At 50.2% G+C, this 15457-nt stretch overlaps 1 protein-coding gene across 1 annotated transcript in view; it reads right to left on the bottom strand.

The window, feature by feature from the left end:
* Nucleotides 1-4325: 4325 nt before the first annotated feature.
* Nucleotides 4326-15457, bottom strand: part of SH3PXD2B (SH3 and PX domains 2B) — a 98395-nt gene continuing 87263 nt past the window's right edge. The window contains exon 13 of the mRNA XM_015234967.3: nucleotides 4326-10957. Coding sequence (XP_015090453.2) covers nucleotides 9353-10957 — 1605 coding nt within the window. The 3' untranslated portion in view covers nucleotides 4326-9352. The remainder of the gene's footprint in view (nucleotides 10958-15457) is intronic.

Raw genomic sequence — 15457 nt, 5'->3', positions numbered from 1 at the left:
AATTCTAAGATCTATAGCAGCGTTTTCCAGAGTACGTTCTGGGGGACGTTCGTAAACTGTTACACAAAAAAGAGTTCTGTTGTGAAATACATCTTGGGACACTGGATTAAACAGGGTTTTTGTACTAAGCATCATTACTGCCAGATCCTCAGAGCGTGTTAGTGTGGGACACAGGTTCCAAGCAGAGGGGCTTGGAGAATTCTCATGCAAGCGTTTGCCAAATGGATCTGACCACACAGTGCTTTTTCATGATCATGTGAGGGACTGATGTTCCATAAACACACTGTGGAAAAACTTCCATTTAGAGAAAAATAATAAAATAGGAGCTGAATATACACCAGGTCAGGGGGTCAGCAAACTATAACAGCCCTTGGGCTGAAACCATCCAGCGGCTTTTTTTTTCCACAGAACTAAGGATGGTTTTTACATGTTCAAATGGTTCCATTTTAAATAGTTATGTAAGTCCTTGCATAACCTTCTGGTTTTGCCTTTTGGTTCCCAGAGCCCCAAATATTTACTATCTGACTCTTTAAGAAAAAGTTTGCCAACTCCTGTACTAGGCAATGAAAATATCTGAAGACCGTTAATTCTCTTTTACTCTTCATAGAAGCAATAATAATGATAATGTGCTGTTAGATGTGCCTACTATGTGTCAGGCGGGCATTATTGCCATTAACTGTCAGAGCAACTCTGTGGGAAAAGCAAGATGGTCCCCATTTTACAGATGAGAACGCTGAGTAGCAGAGAAGTAGTGTGTGTCAGAGCCAGAACTCAAACCCAGGTCTCACCCCGGTGCCCATCACTGTTCCTTTGTCAGTGGTTTACAAAGGAGGGTCCCTGCATCCCAGGGCGTGGCTAAGACAAGCCATTGGAGCGCAGTGAAAAATTAGATCTTTTCATTACATATATTTTTAGTTTATCCTTCACTTTAAATTTTGTATATATATTTTATTGTAATATATAATAATTATTATAATAAATCTGCTAAAATTTGCCTAAACTAGTAGCCAATTGACAGTTTTGGAGGAGATTAATCAACTGCTCCCCTTTCTCCTCACCTGAGTTCAGAAGTCACTGAGAGAGACAGAGGGAGGTGGGACCTGGGGAGCAAAATGTCACCTTTAATCTTGAGAGAGCCGTGGGAGAGTCTGGCTTAGGTGAGGTGTGCGGCGGTCATGGGCTTCCTAAGGCTGAACTTCAGGAATAATCACGTTCATGGATCCAGTCACCGGCACCCCTGAAAAGCACGGGACTCCTTGTGTGGGGGCCCCTTCACCACAGAGTCTCCCACTGTCAGGGGCGGTGGAGAAGGGGTGCTCCCCACACAGGAGAGAGGGAGAGGCTGAGCTGTGCATGCCTGGTTCCTGCTCCCCTAAATGTCAGTTATCCAGACAATTCCTTCTTCTCCCCTAAGGAGACAGAGGGAGGGTGGGGGCGCTCTGCTAATGGAGCACCCTTCTTGTGGAAGGAAACACTAGGCATGCGGGGTCTGAGAATTTTCCACTTAACAATGTTGTACGTGATGTATCTGTTGAGTAATTCATGCATTTTACATAGTTATTACTGCATATGTGCTAAACATTTTTATTGACGGTACCCAGTGACAACCACTTGAAGGCCACTATTCTGTACTCTACTGTACAAGCATGTGGCCAAGTTACTTCCCCGCAGTTGAAAGAGAATCCTAGAACATGGTTTATTGTATGATATGGGCCTCCTGGATCTTAAGAGGAGATGAACCTGGGCTTTCCTAATATGCATCTGAGTGGACACCACTACGAACCTCCAGGTGTCTAAAGGAAAACTTGTGTATGAGGTAGAACACACAGTCCACTCCTGGAATCTATTTTCTGAACAGCTTCCTACTTGAGTGGCGATCTTGTCATGGGGAAACCCACTCAGAGAGCTCCAAGTGAGACCAACAGCAAAGAGGAAACCTTCAAGTTCACGTGCAGCTCTCCATTCCAAGAGGCATTTTGGACTCACAACGCTGTGAATGTCAGCACTGATGCCTGGGCCGCAGTGAGGGGCGGAGTTACAGCCGGAATGAGGAGGAACCAGCTAAGGACTGTGGTTCGGAATTCAAAGTAGGGTCGAAATGTAAAATTTGACATTTTCCAGAGTTTATTATGTGAAATGACTGCTCTTGCTAGATGCTCTGTGAATGGCTTCACAGGCAAGTACTGCATATTATTACACAAGGGGTTTCTTTCAAGAAGTCCTGCAAACAAAAAACAAAAAACAAACCAAAAAAACCTGTTTAACTTTATTTCACCGAGCACTTCTCAAATTAACGTGTCCACAAAACACTTATTTCAGACACTATGTATCGACATTTGTACTGGAGAACACACCTTGAAAAATGCTGAATAGAAAGATTATAGATTGGGGAGCTGTGATGGTCTATTAAAAAGGGAGCTATCCAAGGGCTTCCTCATAATAGCTGTGACAACGGGTAAAGAGTCTCTCAGACTATTAATTTCTTCATCCATAAAGTGGGTATAATAATCCTTACCTGGAAGAATTGTAGTGAACATCAAAGAGATAAAATCCGTAAGGTAACCAGCCGATAGCGTGTAATTTGTGTTATCAGATCTTTCCCCCTTAATTTCAGCATTGGGTTTTGGAAAGAGAAAGTAGTTCTTGAATATGATTTTGAATCCAGGAAATAATTACATCAGGATGAGACATGTGCCTTAATTAGCATTTGGGAGGGGGCACAGCACGGAGTGAAAAAGCCAGCTTTAGGGCCAGACGCGCCATGCACTAGCTGCGTGAGACCTTGGTCTAGTGTCTTCGCCATTCTGAAACTTAGCGCCTTCATATCCTGAGCATTTTGAGGATGAAATGAAAAGTGTGCGTAAACTGCCCTGCAGGCCTGGAACGGGACGCAGCAAATTCTCACAATAACAACAGTGACATTGGTAGTAATAGTATGAAGCACCATTTTTGAACACTTACTGCGCCAGGCTAGGTGATGAGACTGGTCGTTTCTTAGAAGTGGTGCCTATAGACCATTTCCTCACAATGTACTTTTTAAGGATGCAGACTCTTGATTCCGACTTTCAGGGGATGCAGCCCTGGGATGGATGCTTTGACAAGCTCCCTGCCTAAATCTTATGGTCACTAAAACTTGAGAACCATTGATGGGAAGGCAGGGGTGGCAAGATGGTGAGGAGTCACACCTGGACCAGATGGACATGATCTAGAGAAGGAACGGATGTTAAAAACTCCGGACTGGGAGAAGAGCAGCCCCACGATGTGAGTCTGGGACCCCCTCGATGCACCATGACCCCCTAGGAGGAGTGGAGTGTTTGCCGGTATGTGCACTGGCTCGTGCCTGGTGTGGCTTCCTGAAACAGTGGAGAGGGAGTGGTGTGTGCCAGTTCCAAGTGAGACCTGAAGGAAGGTAATGGGTAAGAGACCCCATAGAGACAAAATAAGGTTTGACTCCTGACCATGGTCTAGTTCCCATCCCATCCCACGAGGCTCAGGAGCCCCTGCACACCCGCCCTGGGAAACCCAGGCCATTGTCAAGGCCAGCTGTATTCTGGTGCCTAAGCACTCTTGGTTTGGAAGATTTGCAAGAAAATGCTCCCAAGGCAGGGCCTAAACCACATAATGATTTTTCCTTCTTATGGGAAAAGAGATTAATATATGAATGAAGATTATTCCTAAGTAAGGTGCACCAGAAGATCATTGCTTTAAACTGTTTCCTCTAAGCTGGGATGAGCATTGTATCTAAATTTTCCCCTTTGAAGTTCTTCTGTTCAGGGACTCTGCTGGTTCTAGTCTTCTCTTCCTAGGAAGGCGGGGCTCATAGTGTCATTTTGTTTGAAGATTCACCTGGGACCAAGAAGACTCTACACTGGGAGTTGGTTTTTGCCTTGGCTGTGCCCTTGGGAAAGTAATAAAACATCAGGCAACACCTTCCACTTTCCAGGAGCTGACGGCTGAGGCAGTCCCCGTGGCCCAGCCACGGAGGCACCCCACACCCCCCTGACCATCGGCAGGCAAGGCCAGTTATGGGTTCAAGACTCTGGACATGTGACATTTTCTACCTTTAGGCACACAGCTGGGAAGATGTGGGAGAGATCCAGCGAATACCAGCTTTCTCTTGGTTTCTGGACATTGTAGTTTAAAGAATTCAAGTGCACTTGGGTCCAGAGAGAGGGGTCACCCCTATTTCTAGGCAATGCCCAAACAGCTCACATCTGCTCTTTGACTCCAAAATTCCAGACCAAGATGCCAGGGCACAGAGCCAGGCATCTTTTCTTCAGCCAAATAACATCCGTAGACACTGCATCTTCACAATGAAGCTTGAAACCAGTCAAGCACTTTATTTAAAAAAAAAAAAAGAAAAAGAGACGTCTAATGGTAAAGTAGATAGTCTATACATGCTACAGCTAATTCATTGTTCACCACCCCTCCCCCCTCACATTATATAGCCTTGTGTGTGTGTGTGTCTATTTAAAGACAAAAAACATCGCCAAATCTGTCAGCTTGCCGAGGGTCTGAGGAGTGCTGAGACATCCAGGGATCACCCTAGAGAAGACATGAGGTGCTGGGGTGGTGCTCAGAGTCCACCGTTCCTGGAGGGGTGTGTGAAATGGCCCGTTACTTGGTGGCTCCCTGTAGCAGGAAATGTGGGTTGCAGCCAAGGTGACCAGTTTATCACCCCTGTGAGAGTGAAAGGGGCCTTGTTAACAGTTATGTAGGCACAGTGGTGCAGACAGGCACACACTGGGGTGACACATGGTTACCTTAGTCCTGTTAGAATTGCTTATTGCTGTAATAAGCCTGGTGGGGCCCACCTCCTCTTGTACGTTTATGCAAGACTTGAATGTGAAGGCTACTGGCTGCGGCACTGGGATTGGCCTCTTCGGGGATAACAGAGGTGGAGTCCCTTGTCCCTGGCTGGAGCTAAGAAGGCCTACTTTGGAGCAGAGGATAAAAACAGGAAAGATGGACTGTTGAAACATGATGGGGGGTTGGTAACTTGGCAGGGTAGCACCAGACATTGCCCCACGGGGCTGGATGGTCAAGTCGGTGGCAGGGGCCCTGCACAGGGGGTCTGTGAGCAGACAGATCATGGAGCCTCCTGGTTTGAACTCCATAACTCTGTGACCTTCACGGGTGGAGGTCCACCTGGGCGTGAGAAGCTCAGCCCAGTTAGGAGCACTTCCTCCAGGCTAGTGGAGGGCTCCCCGTACCCTCAGGCCTCAGCACAAGCCAGTTCCCCACTCATGCAGACCACACGGTCTGACAACAGGTAATCTTTGGTCTATGGTGTGGTATGGCTGTTTGCAGCAAGAGCCCTGAAGGATGCGCCTGGACAACCAAGAAGGGGGCAAGACTGCCGCGCATGACTCAGGCTGTCCGGTGTCCACTGTCACAGCCCCAAGTGGAGGGCAAGACTTCCCAGGGAGCGGCCTGACCCAACACTGGGTCAGACACGGCGAAAGGATGGAAGCCAGGCCCTGAATGTTCCCATCCTTGGTGCTGGCACGTCGGCAGCTATCTGAGGGCAGGAGCAATTTCTTCCTCATCCCACTCAGTGCTGCGTCCTTGGTACAGGCTGAGTAAATGCTAGACTGTTCGTCCCTCAGCTTAAGCCAAGGGCCTTCCAAACCTTGGGGAGATCTGGCATGTGTCTTGCAAGATGGCAAGTTTGTTTTTCTATGTTCAACATGGTAAGGGAATCCCCAGTGGGCCCAGAAATGTTTTAAGGCCAAGAAGTTGGAGGAGGCTCTGTGGAGGACGCTCACCGTGGTTGCTAGAAGCCTGATGGGACCTGAACAACTCCTGGGCGGGGCAGGGCACTTAAGAGTGGTGTGAGCTGGAGCCCAGCTTCTCCCTACATCTCTTCTTCAGATAAGGATTTAAACCCACCAAACGGGCAAAGAAATTCCAAGTGAAAAACTTGAGCAAAGGCCCGTTTTATCAAGTGGTGGTCCTAAAACTCTGATTTTCCAAAGATCTGGTGCTCCCCCTAGCAGTAGGTCTGCCCTAAGTTGTAACATTAGACAATCATCACAAGCAAAGGACTAAAACCCACCCCTGCCTGCCTTTTTCAGGCTAGTGTTTGGCCTGTGACCTACTGACATGTGTGATCATGGGGTGAGGGGAGAAAAAACCAAAATTGGGCAGGGAGGGTGTAGCTCAGTGGTAAAGCACATGCTTAGCATGCACAAGGTCCTGGGTTCATTCCCCAGTACCTCCGTTAAGAAAAAAAAAAAAAGAGGAAAAATTAATTAAAAAAAAAAAGAGAGGGTCACCTGCTTCTCTGGAAATGCCATGAATCTTTCACCACAGATGGCAGAGGAAAAGTCATGGTAACTGGGGAGAAAAAAACGCCTGGATTCAGGTCTCAGCTTGGTCACTGTTTGGATGAAGCTGGGCACGGGACGTCATCCTCTGACCCTCAATTTTCTCACAACGGATCGGGGCTGATCCTATGCACCTCACAGGGTGGCTGTGAGGATGAAGTGAAGGGAGGGAGCATGCTTAAGCACCGGTAACCTGCCCGGGGCTTGGCATGGGAGTTATTCCTATGACCCTGGACATTTTCCACGGTGCTAACTCCAGGGGACTTTGCATATACTCCGTCCACTGCTCACAGAATGATGGCTACAGTCCTGGATGGTGGAAAACTGAAATCCCCAGGCGAGGACAGCTGGGGAGAGTCACTGGGTATCAGGACCCCTTGCCTGCAGCTGTCTGGGGACATGCCATCACTGTGGCAAAAGGAGCTGAAGGGGAGTGTCCTCAGGTTATAGATGTGTCCTGAGGAAAGAATGGTGAACACAGAGAAGTGTGGCTTCAGTACCATCAGTCATGTCAGAATAATAATAATAATAATCAAAAGGCTAATCCTTTCATTTTCAGGAAAACTTTCTGCCCAGAGAAAGACAGAACCAGCCCATCCCCCCCAGCTGACCCCAGGGGGGAGGGCACGAGGCCAAAGACAGGCCCCTTCAGTGGAATTTGCACACAAAAATCTAAGTTCTTCACAGCCAGGTGCGGAGCCACCCGCAGCCTGGTCTATGTCCAGCGCCTAGCACATAGTAGGCACTCACAAAATGTTTGAAGAGGTCAGTGAAAGCAGAAAGAGAATCAGAAAAGAAAAAAATCTAGGGTTCTGTTTTTCGAAATGTAGTCAAATCCTGCACGTCGGCTTCACAAACGGTGTTTACGGCAAAGTGGGTCAAAACCTCAGGAAAACGTGCATTGGCGCTTCTTCCCAAGCGAGGACCTTGGAGAGTGGGCGGCCCTCTCCCAATCTCCATTCTGCCCCAGCTGCGATCTGCCCACCCCCACGACCCAGGTGCTGGACACAGGGCCAAGGGGCCAGCAGGGCGCTGTGAGGGCCCCTCACGGTCTGTCTCATGAATCTCGGGGCAATGGGATGTACTGACCTATAGAAGGAAGGAATAAAGGTGCTACTGTGGATCAGGGGAAGCTCTTTTTCTTATAGAAGCATCCAGAGCCCAAGTGGTAGTGAGGAGGGGTGGGGAAGGGAGAGCAGAAGAGGACTGTTGGCACAGAAAGAAATCTTTGGCACTGCAGGCAGACAGCGGGCGTCCCCAGGAAAGCCAGCCTGGTGGTTCCAGAAGCAGGGCAGCAGGTGAACACTCTGCACCAGAGATCTCTGGGGCAGGACAGCACCACTTCCTCTTGTCCTGCAGGGCAGGGTCAGGTGGGGTGCTGCCCTCTCACCGTGACCCCCGCCCAGACAGCCTGGTCCGCAGGCAAGAGCTCTGGGCTGGGAGCCAGAAGCCCTGGGTCCTGATCCTCGTTCTGCAGTGTGGCTGTGCCTCAGTGAACCACACCTGTCAAAATGGGGGCAAGGGCTGCCCTGGGTTCCTTCCAGTGAGATCACGGAGCGGGAGAGTGCATGGGGAAAGGAAAAAAAAAAAGAAAAAGAAAATCACTCTTCTAGTGCCGGAGAGGGCAGGAGGCAGCAGCAGAGGGACAGGAGGGGTCTGCCTGGCCCTTGGGTCCCCACTGCCTCACAGGGCTACTGCTTACTATGCTCAGTTTGCTGGAGATCCAGCTGCTGGCCCTTGAGCCACCAGAGCCCCTCGAGGCTGGCACGTGAGACCACATCGGCTCCCTCTGCTCCATCAGCTTTCTCCCCCAGGGGCACCAGCACAGGAGCAGGAAACAGGGCCCTGGGCATCCCCCTGCACGGAGCAGCCATACAGGGTCCAGGGCAGCCTTCAGTAGATGCTACGATGAGTCGGAGGGGTGGGGGGTGGGGGAGCAGCCCCAAGGCCCCCTCACGCACACCCCAGGTAAGCCAGTTTGCTACTTGCTCCTGGCAGCCAGCCAGCCAGCGTCTCCCTCTTCCCTTGCCTGGCTTGCCTCTTACGGGGGGAGGGCACAGGCATGGAAGTCAGGCCAGCCTGAATTCAAATCCTCTTCCCAGCTAGTGTCCTTGAGCCCGAGTTTCCTCAGATATAAAACAGGTACAACATTATGAGAGGGTTGTTGTGAGGGTTCGACACGAATGTAAAGTGCCAAGTACAGCGTTTGGCACTTACTAGCTACTCAGCAAAGGGGAGCTCACAAGGGGCGTGGCTTGTGAACGGTCCCCTCATTTAAACACTCTGAGATTCTTGCTTTAGATGGGCAGAAGCGAAAGGCCCCCTCAGGGTGGGCTGGGGATTCTCGTTTAAAAGCCCTGGGCTGGACCAGAGCCTGCAGCAGGGAAGTGAGGCATGTTTGGAGCTGGAACCATTCCTTTTGACCAGTGTCCCAGCACAGAAGATGGGAGGCAGGATGGTTGCGTGAACCACCAGGCTCACTCCTGGGGCAGCTGCATCTGGTTGAACCTGAGAGGCCCATGGGCCTGAGGCCTCAGGGAAGAGGACACCTCCCTGGGATCGGCAACGGAGCCGACTTCTACAGGGTGAAGTTCTTTTGGGGACCAGGCATTTTGGAAACGGAGGGAATCAAGTCTCTGGACATCAATGGACTGGGTGGGGTGCTGGGGGGTACTTCCTCGTACTCTGCCTGATCCAAACAACGAGAGACACTTTCTGTAGTTTCTCCAGATGGTGGGTTCTAGTCCTGGAGGCCTTGGAGAGAAATGGTCCCGCTGCTGGGTGGCAACGCCACTAGCCTTAAGGCAGAGATGCTGAGTAAACAGAAGGGGTGTGGCCTCTTGAGCCTCCAGGGGACGCTGTGATGGGAAGGATCACTCTCCACCCAGGGGAGGGAAGAAACCACAGTATTCCAGTCTTCCATCCTTTGAAGCTGCGTGGAGGATGATAAGTTAAGAGGCATATTAAATATGTGGGTAAAGCCGGCAGGGACACGCAGGACCTCCAGGCAGGGCGAGAGGAGGCTACGGCTTCTTTCTGAGATAGTTGGAAGGAATCCACCCTTCCCAGGAGGGGGCCCCGCTCTGGACCTGGCAGAACCACCAGCCGCTGCTGTTCTTTTCCCGGACCTCGAACACCGTCCCCTCTTGGAAGCTGCTGGTGTCGTCGTCCCCTTCAAAGTTGGCCACGGCCACGTACAAAGAGTCCTTTGGGCCGTCGGCGTCGGGGAAGGGGGCGGCAGCCACTCTCTCCTTGTTTTCTCCCATCTTGCCCGTCATCCGTGGCCCTGGCCCACCTTTGCCTCGCATGTCATCTTGGCCCCCTGAGGAGTTGAGGAGAAAAGGTTTGGCTTTTGGAGGGACGAGCAGGGCCCGGCCTGGGGCAGGAGCTGCCTTGCCTTCGCTGGTCTCCCGCTGTGGCCCTCTGACCTCTGGAGGGGGCCCTCTGACCTCTGGAGGGGGCCCTCTGACCTCTGGAGGGAGCCCTCTGACCTCTGGAGGGGGCCTGGATGACAAGGTTTTCTTGGGGGGCGGTGGTCTGCGAGGCGGGACCACGGGTCTCTGCTGGGAAGCCTCTTGGAGGGGGACCGGCACATTCTTAGGCACAGGCTCTGCGGTCTTGGCTGGCCTCGGAGGAGCTCTGCAGGACACCTCCTTCGGGCTGAGCCCATCCTGTTTGCCTGTCCTGTCCTGGGCGCGGCCGGGCCCCTCCCCCGGGAGGAAGCTACGGCTGAAGGCCCCGTCCTGGCCTCCCACAGCCTGGTGGCTACTCTCCCCATCCAGCAAGGGTTTCTCTTGGGACTTGGCAGGCCTGAGCTTGCTCCTGAGGTTACAGATGTCCACTTGGTCTTCGCCCTGAGGTGGCTCTGTCCTGGGGGAAGGAGCTGGTTTTGGCCTAACCTGAGGTTTGGACTTCAAGAAGGGGTTCTGGGGGATGGCTTCCGGCTTCTCCTCCGGTGGGTCAGCTTTGGATTTGGAGATAGGTCGGAGGTTGGGCTTCTTCACTTCCTTGGCCAATACTTTGTGGCCACATTCCAGCCCCATCTCATTTTTCAGCTGGAACAACTTGCTCTTGTCAGCTTTGGGCTCTGACTTCCTGCTGTCCCGGGCCGGCGGGGCGTGCTTGGCTGGAATCATTGGCAAGATCATGCCGGGAGGCTTGGGCGAAGAGCCCCTGAGCTGCTCCATCCTCTGCCGCTCCCGCTCCTGCAGCTCCCCTTCCGACTTGATGATGGATTCTTTCCGGGGAGGGAGGCTGGGCTTCTCCTCCGGGTCGGGGTCCGAGATCTCCTCGTAGCCTGCGCAAGAGGACATGTCTGAAGATGCCTTCCTCAGGACCTCCTTACCGCCCTTCCAGTCTTTGGACCACGGCATCCCAGAGTCCACAGCACCATGCGGGGCATCGGGCAGGGGCCGGGAGGGGCCGACGGCTTCACTGCCCGTGCTGTTCTCCATTGCTGCTGCGTCCCCCAGCCGGAGCTGCGCCACCTCGTTGGGCAAGGGAGCCAGGAAGTTGGGTCTCGAGGCATTGCTCGTCTTCTTATACTTGTCAATGAAGGTCGCCGGGGCCCAGCCTTCCTTATCTTCAATCTGAATGTACCACCAGCCACTCAAGTTCTTCTCGATCACCTGGAAGGGAGGGCAGAGGAAAGCTCGTAGTTAAGTACAATGTCAGGGCGAGTGGTCTGGGAAAACCCACACGCAGCTGGGGTTCTAGAAGCAGGGATTTTGTACTTGGTAGATTCCCAGACAACGTCTATGATGGACCATCTATGGAGACTGCTGTGCACCAGAAACATCTTACATGGGGGGAAGTTCTTGTCTATTTTGGATTTTCTGAAAAGCAGTCCCTGAGATGAGAACTTGTACCTAATTTGAGAGATGATTTCAGGAAGCCCAAGTGAGGAAGTGGGGAAAGGGAGAGCCAGCGAGGAGGAGGTTAATGCTCTGGGCCACTGGGAATTAATCCACCAGGAACCGTCTGAGAAGCTGTGCAGAATCAGACCTGCCCCACTGCAAGTGGGGACATTTATCTCCTGACTCCTAAATCCCCCCACTCCGAGACATTAATTCTCCCCTTTTCTGGGTGGTGTCCTCAGGCAGGCTTAGGAGGTGGGAATCAGTTAAGCGGGGTCAGGATGCAGGGCAGGCCACCAGCAGCGTCTGCTCAATTTCTAAAGAAGTTCAAGGCAAACCCTCAACACAGCCAAAACCAGTCCTGACTGGTGCTCTTTAGGTTGAGCAACAAAGTTGCTGGCTGGCCACGCTGTGTGAAAAACACGCAGAATGTGGGAACCACATCCAGCGCGTGCTGAGACACAGGGGAACTGATGCTGGAGGTAAAACAAACTGTCATCTCATCTCCCCTCTGGGATATCCACCCGTTGGGTGGAACAGTGGGTGGAAACACTCATGACACTTAAGATCTTGTGTTTCCCATCTCCTTTCTGTTTAGTACCATATGGCTGAATTCACATGGGTGAAAGGCACACATGTTGTACGTTATGGGCTGAACTGAGTTCCCCCACAATCATATGCTGAAGCCCTAACCTTTGTATCTTAGACCACGACTGTATTCGGAGACAGATCCTTTTCAGAGGTAATTAGGTTAAAATGGGGTGATTAGGGTGGACCTTAATCCAATGACTGCTGTCCTTACAAGAAAAGGAGATTAGGACACATAGAATTTACAGCATGAGGGATGGGCATGGATCAAGGCAGGGAGGGAGATGGCGGCCAAGGAGCGAGGCCTCAGGAGAAACCAAACATGCTAATACCTTGAGCTTGGACTTCTAGCCTCCAGAATGTGAGAAAATACATCTCTGTTGTTTAAACCACCCAGTCTGTGGTCTTTTGTGATGGCAGCCTGAGCAAACTAACACCCAGCAACACCCCAGCAGGCTCTGTGCACAGAAGAGCTGATTAATGATTACAACGGTGCTATGAGATGGGGATGGTCATCCCATTGCACAGATGCAGAACTGAGCCTCAGGAGAGCGGAGGAAGTCACAGAGGGTCACGTGGAACGTCAGTGGTGGATGGAAGCGGGGATCAAAGGCAGGCTGGTGGGCTCCAGAGCCCCAGCCTTAATCACTCCCCGGCCCTGCCCCAGAAAAGGGGGTGCTGCGTGGGGAGAAGCTGTGCTGGAGGTGGAGAGAAAGTGGGAGGGGCAGAGGCTGCACGGGTGTTTCTGCTGCCATGCCCTGCTGCCTAGATCAGAGATGAAAGGCAGCCACAGACCCAGCGCAGGAGCACAGGGGGAGCCTGCAGAAGCCACACCACAAACCAGGGAGGGTGGTGAGAACAGTAACGCCCTTGCGTGGGGTGTCCGTGATAACCACAGCCCACGCTTGCAGCAGCACTTGGTAAATGCTGAAAGGCAAATGTTACCTGTTAGGATTCAACGATAGTGGAGATGATTGAGAAAGCAGGATGCACATGGCAAGTGTGCACTTAACACGTCCCCCTGGAGTCTCTCCAGGAAAGGGTACTGATAAATGGGAGCCCTTTCCGTGCAGGTGACCAGCATCTTATCAACAAGTGGTAGCTCTGGTAACAAGTAAAGGCACTTCTCGGCACATGAGTCATTTGCGCATCCGTAAATTCAACAACTCTAACGCCAAGGACGTATGTGAGCAAATGAATATAGAACAGTAATCAAAATGAGATACATCCATGACGATTTGCCAAGCTTACACTCTACCATGTCCTTATGGCAGAAGTTCTAAACATTTGTGTTCTTGTTTTTTGTTTTGGGGGAGGTAATTAGGTATTTATTTACTTGGATGGAGGCACTGGGGATTGAACCCAGGACCTTGTGCATGCTAGGTGCACGCTCTACCACTGAACTACACCCTCCCCTTAAACATCTGTGTTCTTAATTATGATGTATGAGAGTTTCGTTTATTAGAGAGAAGATAAAAGCTATTACGAATACAGACATACCTCGTTTCATTGTGCTTTACTTTATGGTGCTTTGCAGATACTGTTTTTTTTTTTTTTTTTTTTTTTTTTTACAGATTGAGGGTCTGTGGCAACCCTGCACTGAGCAAGTCTACTGGTGCCATTTTTTTCAACAGCATTTGCTCACTTCCTGGTTCTATGTCACATTTCGGTAATTTTCACAATATTTTAAACTTTTTCATTGTTATCACACGAGCAATGGTGATCTGTGATCAGTGATCTTTGATGTTACTGTTGCAAAAAGATTACGACTGGCTAAAAGTTCAGATGATGGTTAGCATTTTTTAGCAAATTAAGTATCTTTTAATTGAGGTCTGCATTTTTTTTTAGACATAATGCAACTGCACACTTAGTGGACTATAGTATAGTGTAAACATCACTGTTACATACACTGGGAAGCCAAAACATTCATGTGGCTTGCTTTATTGTGATAGTGGCTTTACAGTGGTGGTCTGGGTCTGAGGTTGGTCTGTACAAGCAAATGCAAAAATCACAAGAACGAAGATGAAAGAAAAGAACCTGGGCTGATCTGGGTTCAAAGCCCAGCTTCACCACTTACTAGCTATGTAACCATGGACATTTACCTAATCTCTCTTTGCCTCAGGTATATCTGTAAAATGGGCTGACGGTACAGACCTCTCGGGCTTCTGTGGATCTCAGTTAACAAGGATGTAAGGTACCTGGCACAGAGAGGTGCCTGTACCATCATCATCACCATCATTAGTACAACATGTTGTGAAGATACATACACGAGGCAAGGAACTAAGGTATTCCTTGCAGCTCCACTGCCAGAATGCTGTGGTTCCATTAATGAACTTTGAAGGCTAAGATGATGCTAAACCAGGAAGCAAAACTGGAGAAGAAAACAGAGGATACAGGATTTATCATAAGAACATTTGGTTAAAGCAAAAACTTTAGGAACAACTACACCTTCAAGCCACCACGAGCAGAACCAATGCCGACATCATAGAACAATGAGGCAGATACGTTTCAAGGATGGGTTATATCTGTCCTTCCTGGAAAAGAATGCTGGTATGTGAGCTATTTATTGGCTTAGCTTTAGCAAAAACAGACAAAAGCCAGAAACAAGAAAGGGGAATGGTTTTTGTTCAAGTGGGGGTAGTGTCTGGGAGGGAGACTCCTCAACATTTCCAGAAAACCCCAGGGACCTATTCACTCCTCACCGCACACGGAGTCAGCCCTCAGCTTCAGTGACTCATCTATGATATCCTGAGCTGCCCTTGGTAGATTTCGGAAGGTTCTGAGCCAGGGAGTGGAGGTGCTTATCAGCAAACGTCCTGTTTGCCAGCATGACCAAACAGTGGTGTGCATTTGTACAAAATGTTGCAAACTCAGCATCTTAAAGGAGAAGGTTTCATGTTTGTTAACACTCTTGGAGGAATTAAAAAAAAAAACCTTTATAATATGCAAGCCAGACTTCTGGTTTCAAGATGGGAGATGGAGTGAACAGCAGTTTCCCCTTAATGCAATAAATCCAGGAAACAAAAAATGAATACAAAGCCAAGCTCAGAAGGTAGAAAGGGAGGAGTTAGTGGACCAGAAATTGTGAGGAGTCACTGATGGGCAGAAGCTGCTGAGGTGGGCCGCGGCCCCAGTCTGCTGCAGGGGGTTCTGCTGCAGGAGGTGATGGCAGTGCTGAGGCCCCTCAGACTTTGAGGGGGTAGAACCTGGGACTAGAGAGGTCCAGAGGCAAGAAATAGGGGATTAACTGGGATAACATGGCAGAAACAGCCAGGCTGGTTGACTCCTCTATGCCCTTTATCCCATACCTGCACGGCAGGCAGAGTAAAGGAAGTGATTGCTCACAAGTGAAAAAAGGGAAAGAGTGAGCCTGGGTCTCAGAGACGCGACACTGCTCAGTGGCTGGCTCAGAAGTTCCCCATTTGGCACTGAAACCAGTGGGAACCGACCAGCCTCCTGTGTACACTTCCCTTCCGGACTGTCTGACTATCCGCTGCCTCTTCTTTTATAGCCTAAGACAAGTACTAACATCATGAAAAGAGCTGAAATAAATACCGACACCATTGCAAAGGAATTACAATTAAGGAAAGGGATAATGAACAATAATATATCTAATATCCTTAGACAGAGATAGAAGGGCATCAGACTCATGAAAGAACAGGCTATTATGAAACAAGAACAGGT

This window comes from Vicugna pacos, chromosome 22 (assembly GCF_048564905.1).
Source record: "Vicugna pacos chromosome 22, VicPac4, whole genome shotgun sequence".
Taxonomy (NCBI): Eukaryota; Metazoa; Chordata; class Mammalia; order Artiodactyla; family Camelidae; genus Vicugna; species Vicugna pacos.
The sequence above is the reverse complement of the archived record's forward strand: the minus strand, read 5'-3'. Positions and strand labels throughout refer to the sequence as shown.